Source organism: Seriola dumerili, unplaced genomic scaffold (genome assembly GCF_002260705.1).
Source record: "Seriola dumerili isolate Sdu_G_001 unplaced genomic scaffold, Sdu_1.0 BDQW01000723.1, whole genome shotgun sequence".
Taxonomy (NCBI): domain Eukaryota; kingdom Metazoa; phylum Chordata; class Actinopteri; order Carangiformes; family Carangidae; genus Seriola; species Seriola dumerili.
Window position 1 is genome coordinate 335,261 of NW_019174978.1, and position 5,884 is coordinate 341,144.

At 39.2% G+C, this 5,884-nt stretch overlaps 1 protein-coding gene across 1 annotated transcript; it reads left to right on the forward strand.

The window, feature by feature from the left end:
* Positions 1 to 1,093: 1,093 nt before the first annotated feature.
* On the forward strand, positions 1,094 to 4,953 carry LOC111236782 (uridine phosphorylase 1-like). The gene is made up of 8 exons (XM_022765638.1): positions 1,094 to 1,194; positions 1,566 to 1,610; positions 2,377 to 2,488; positions 2,592 to 2,750; positions 2,901 to 3,015; positions 3,653 to 3,862; positions 3,983 to 4,129; positions 4,249 to 4,953. The coding sequence occupies exons 2-8, from the start codon at positions 1,597 to 1,599 to the stop codon at positions 4,398 to 4,400; spliced, it is 909 nt and encodes a 302-aa protein (XP_022621359.1). The 5' UTR covers positions 1,094 to 1,194; positions 1,566 to 1,596; the 3' UTR covers positions 4,401 to 4,953.
* Positions 4,954 to 5,884: the final 931 nt, after the last annotated feature.

Below are 5,884 nucleotides of genomic sequence, written 5' to 3' on the forward strand. Positions count from 1 at the left end.
ATCAGCCCAGTGGAACATGCCATGTGGCCCTCTGTGGTTCTGTGGGGCCGTCATCTCACTTATGTCTGTCACCTCAGCAAACATTCATTGTTTGTCCGCCTGCTTACAGTTTGTGTGTATCTTATAATAGTTTTAACATTGAGACAGCCAGCAGTTGACTGATGCTGATTGGTTTTACATGAAAAACACAGAACAAGAAACTGGCTTGTAATAAAATCTGCTTTAATGCTTTGTAAAGAGAGAATTCTGAACCCAGAGCTGATTCGGGTGAAATGCTGCTTTAATATCTCTTTTACATGCATGGATGATAGTTACACAGAACACCAAATATTGCCAAACAGACCTCTCTTACCAGAGCACTCGCTCCAAAAATGTTTCCTAAGCAATGAGGGTCACGTGTCATTGACATGAGCACATTCGTCCTTTCAACATGAAGCAATGTCTCTGCCAAAACTTTCTTGGCTTAGTAAATACTTCCTACCAGATGTTTCCCTATCAAAACCTACTAAGTCAAATTTTGAAATCGGTACAGGGAGAAGTAGCAGAGCAGCAGAGAGGGTTTAAGGCTACAGAGATGAAAAAGAGGAGGAGTGAGAGTGGGAATAAACAAGAATAAGCCCTCCTACGACCTGCAGACTGTTTGCAGTTTGCAGTCTTTTTGCACAGAAACAGCACAGGCCCTGTACTCTGTAGGTCTTTTACATACACAAGCTCAGGTAATTTGAATTGATTATTAGGCTATTGTATGACCAGGAAGTATTGTTCTATCCCTCCTATTGGGTTTGGGTCAAATTTGACCCTTTTGACAAATTTAGTCACCACACACACACACACACACACACACACACACACACACACACTGCGCGCTGCTCGCTGCGCGCCCTGCCTGAGACGACGCTTGTTGAGCACCCTTTAATACAAACTCTTTTCGAGCACAATGGGAGTGATATACAGCTGGGAAGTACTTGCAACAACTGTGATATGAATGCCGATAAATAAATAAATAATTAATTCGAACGGTATGACCATGAAGCGGAACCCTCATAAAGTCTTCAATTTAAATTGGTGAACGTGGCCGACGTCACTTCATGGTGGGCTGGATCCTCGCAGTATTTTGTCGACGTCAGTTGTACAGAAAGTGAAATTATTTTGTGTGCAGCGGAGTAGCGACAGTCCAACAGTAACATTTCAAAGGTGACTATCGTCTATTGTGTTTGTTGTAGCTTTTTTTTTATATAGTCCTGTTGGTTTATCTTGAAGGGGAAGATTCAAGATTCAAGATTTAATATTTTTTTTTACAATTTCAACAATCGAGCTAATTGCCTCTTTTTTCCCTTGCTGAGAACGACAAAATGCTGTGTGCTGCAATGTCTGATTATATGACGGAATCTTAAATATGAAACTATGTCTTAATTGTGCTAATGAGTTTTAAGTGAGGCTAATTCCTCACCACATGTAAGGTTAAGCATACACCCTAGTTTGTTCAGGTGTTTTAAAAATGTTGTTTTTGATCCTGGTGACTGAATAAAATTTGTTAAGACACAACTGTTTTCTATGGTTTTCAGGAACATTGATTTAAAAGACAACAAGCCAAAGATGTCCTGCGGCAGGTGAGAAGTTCCAGTGCCAATTTCATGTCTATTTGTTTAAAAACTTCAGTGTTGATATAGGCTTTCCTCAAATTTTGTTCTTCGGGCAACTTTTTAAAACGAGGAAACTACTGTACTGGGTGTGTCAGGATATTGGGTGATACATTTTTTTCCTCATGGTCAGACATTTTTTATAGCCTGCATACATGATACAACTTGAATCAGTTAAACTGTCAAGCAAACAAACAATGCTGGTCCTGGAACATAAACATTATAACCCTCATGAAGGAAAGATTTGTTTGAACTCAATGGCATAGGTTTGGGCTCAACATTGGTAGGGACACAATAGCCCCTCCAAAACAATGGTTTTAACATATGATCTTTATTTACCTGTTTTACATTTAAATAAAAAACTATACATGGTAACAGATGAAGGATTAAAAGAAAGTGAACTTTAGGAAATTACTTGTTAAGGGAATAGAGAAAAAAACATACAATATTTTTTTCCATCTTTGCATCCAACATCAACATTTTTATGTTCATTAGGCCAGTGTTGTTGTCAGCACTCAAATATTGGTAGGGTCAATTCTGTCCTCTCAAAATATTGGCATAGGTCCATATGCAAACCTATGCCCTTGGTTGAACGGACCTAGCCTGGTTTCCGACCCCTACATCACTGCCCAGATCTCTGATTTCTTTAGCGAATGAATGATGTGAAGTGGAAATTTAATCCAATTATCAGACTAGAACTGACCCTTTTAATATCTGTTCTTTTTCCCCCTTTAAGACCTGTTCATGTGGAGAACCCACACCTGGATACACTGAAAGATGACATCCTCTACCACTTCAGTCTCGGAACAGGAACTCATGACCTACCAGCTATGTTTGGTGATGTCAAAGTAATGATTTTTATGGCACTCATTTGTGGAAAAAAAATCACCTCCATAATCATTTTTTTTTATAGCAAATATTTATGTTTTTCTTGTGTGTGTTTTCTTTTAGTTTGTGTGTGTTGGGGGCAGCCCAACAAGAATGAAAGCATTCATTGAGTACATTGCTTGTGTGCTCGGTATGGAAGACCCCAAATCGGAGTACCCAAATATCTGTGCTGGAACAGACCGCTATGTCATGTACAAAATTGGCCCTGTACTCTCCGTCAATGTATGTATGAACAAAAACCTCAAGATAATTTTATTATTTGTTGTAAACAAATGCTATACTACTGATACAAAACAAATACAGGACAAATTTCTGCATGCTTTGTGTCTTCCAACAAAAATTTTATTATTAATTTTATAAGTTTATTTTCAGCATGGCATGGGCGTTTCATCTATTGCCATAATGTTGCATGAGTTAATAAAACTCCTCCATCATGCACGTTGCACAGATGTTACAATTATACGCATTGGGACATCAGGTGGAATTGGTAAGCTTGTTATTTATGTTATGTATTTATGTTTTGTTACCTTGTAATACATCTGATTACACATTTGTTGCATTATCAAATCATAAATACTGCTACCACTCCAAAGATGCTAGTTTACTTGACTTGCCTTAGACCCCCTGTGTGGTCACATGTCCTTGCCATGGGATGGGTTAGTTAGTGTGGTCAGTTGACAGCTGAGTGCTTGGTTTTGTCCATAAATAAACATTTTCTTAACACAAGAGGGAGCCAAAATTCCCTTAGACCTTAGGGCAGTGTCATCCAATATGGCTTTTTGTAAATAGTTGCTATTACATAATGCTATTTCTCCAGTTTTGTGAATGAGAGAAAACGGATATTTTTGTTTTTAACTTTTATTTAAGTAAGTTACTGAAATCCTTTGTGATATACCAACCATAAAATCTTTTAAATATGCTATAAACCTGGGGTCCGCTGTTAAAGCTTTGAATTTACAGACAGAATTTACAGTATATCTACCAGCATGGCTAAAGGGTTTATGATACTAAACTTAAGACATGTTATCTGAGATAACTTAAGAGGTTTATGAATTCATTTGGCTGTGTTTCATTTGAAAATGAACACAACGCTTAATCAACTTACTACCATTCTTGGTTTTTAGGGCTTGAGCCTGGCACTGTTGTTGTTACCAAACAGCCTCTGGATGACACCCTCCAACCCAGGTATGCGCAGGTGATCCTGGGGAAGACGGTGGTGCGCAATACTGATCTGGACCAAAGCCTGGCTGAGGAGCTGTTGCAGTGCAGCAAGGAGCTGAACCAGTTTGAGACAGTGATAGGCAACACCATGTGTACACTGGATTTCTATGAAGGTATGTTTTGCTGCATCGATATGTTAATGACTTTGTTCACACACATGTACAATGGTTCAGGTGTAATGTGCATCTTTTGCTATCCTCCTGTCTACCTTCTCCATCCGATCAATCACCCAGGGCAAGCCCGCTTGGATGGTGCTTTCTGCCAATACACTGAGAAGGATAAACAGGACTACCTGAGAAAAGTCAAAGACGCAGAAATCTGCAACATTGAAATGGAGTCAACAGTTTTTGCGGCTATGTGCAAGATGAGTGGTCTACGAGGTAAGAAAGATGCAATATCAGATTATATTATAGCTGGCTTCATTTTCAGTGTCGTAAAATGCAGAATTTTGTTTTCAAACTTTGCTCAATTTCCATCATTCATTTCTTGTTGCATAAAGCGGCTGTGGTTTGCGTGACGTTACTGGATCGGCTGAAGGGGGATCAGCTCACCAGCTCTCATGAATGTCTTGTCAGTTACGGAGAACGTCCTCAGATACTGGTTGGCTACTATATTAAGAAGCAGCTGAAAGCCAAAGCAGCAGCTAAATAAGAGCAAAAGTCATACACTGGTTTGCAGACTACATCAAATTCTGGGTATTTTCTCTTGATGTATGGATGCACTCCTGCTCAGCATTAGCTTGCTTTCAATGTATACAGAATAATCACTGAAATTATGCACTTCCTTCTGTTTATCCTTTGATAAACATCAGTCATGACAATAAACCATCATGGACTGAGTTTCACTTTTGTATTCTTTTGTATTTTTTTTAAACCATTTAACTGAACCTTGAATGTAATATAAAAGCATGGTCATCAAATATTCTTTTTTAAGGCCGCCTCTGTTTTATACAACATATAAAGTTCTTTATCTGTAAAGCTTGAACCAGAATCACCATACTCTCATTATTGAAATGTTCCTTGTTTCATTAATGCTAACAAAATAAATCTGACATTGCTAAATGTGTGTCCTTGTGATGTCATTACTTGGTGCACAACTCTGCAAACATGTATATGTATTTCAGAATCAAAAAACTAACAAATTGTCACTCATTTTGAGAGAAAGAAATTCAACTTGATGTTCAATAAAGCCTTGTGCCACCTGACATTGTTTTTTGTTCTGTCTTCGTGTTAAAGTAGCACAAGTTCACAACGCACTGCTGTTAGCTCTTGGTGAAAGCACTTGAACATTTTTGAAGCTGGAGGATTTTTGCAGGATTTGCTGTTTGTAATTGTAGATCTGATGAAGTCCAGTATAATGAGGACCAACATCCTGTCTCACATCTGACAATGCATATCAGAGCAAAAATCAAAGGATGAGGAAATAGGAAAAGCCTGCAGAGCTCAGAGACAAGATTGTATTTAGGCACAGATCTGGGGAGGGCAACAGAAAAAAATCTGCTGCATTGAAGGTTCCCAAGTGCACAGTGGCCTCCATAAATCTTAAATGAACAAAGTGTGGAACAACCAGGACTCTTCCTAGAGCTAGCCACTCAGCTAAACTGAGCAATCAGGAGAGAAGGTAAGACTTACCCTTGGTAAGAGAGGTGACCAAGAACCTGAAGGTCACTCTGACTCATCCTAGAGATCCTGTCTGGAGATGGGAGAAACTTCCAGAAGGGCAGCCATCACTGCAGCACTCCCCTGCACTGGGCTTTGTGGCTGAGTGGCCAGGCAAAAGCCTCTCAAAAAGTTTCCAAAAAAGCCCCTACAGACTCTTAGACTGTGAGAAACAAGATTCACTGTTCTGATGAAAGCAAGATTGAACTGTTTGGCCTCATTTCTTAGCATCACTGGAGGAAACCAGACATGATGCTTGGACACAGTCCTTCCTCCTAATGGCTTGGTGTTTGCTCTGAAATCCATTGTCTGCTGTCAGACCTTATATAGACAGGTGTTTCCAAATCACGTCCGATCAATTGAATTGACCGCAGGTGACTGCAATAAAGGTGTAGAAACATCTTGAAGATGATTAAAAGAAATCGGAGGAACCTGAGCTACATTTCAATCGCCATTGAAAATGGTCTTAATACTTAT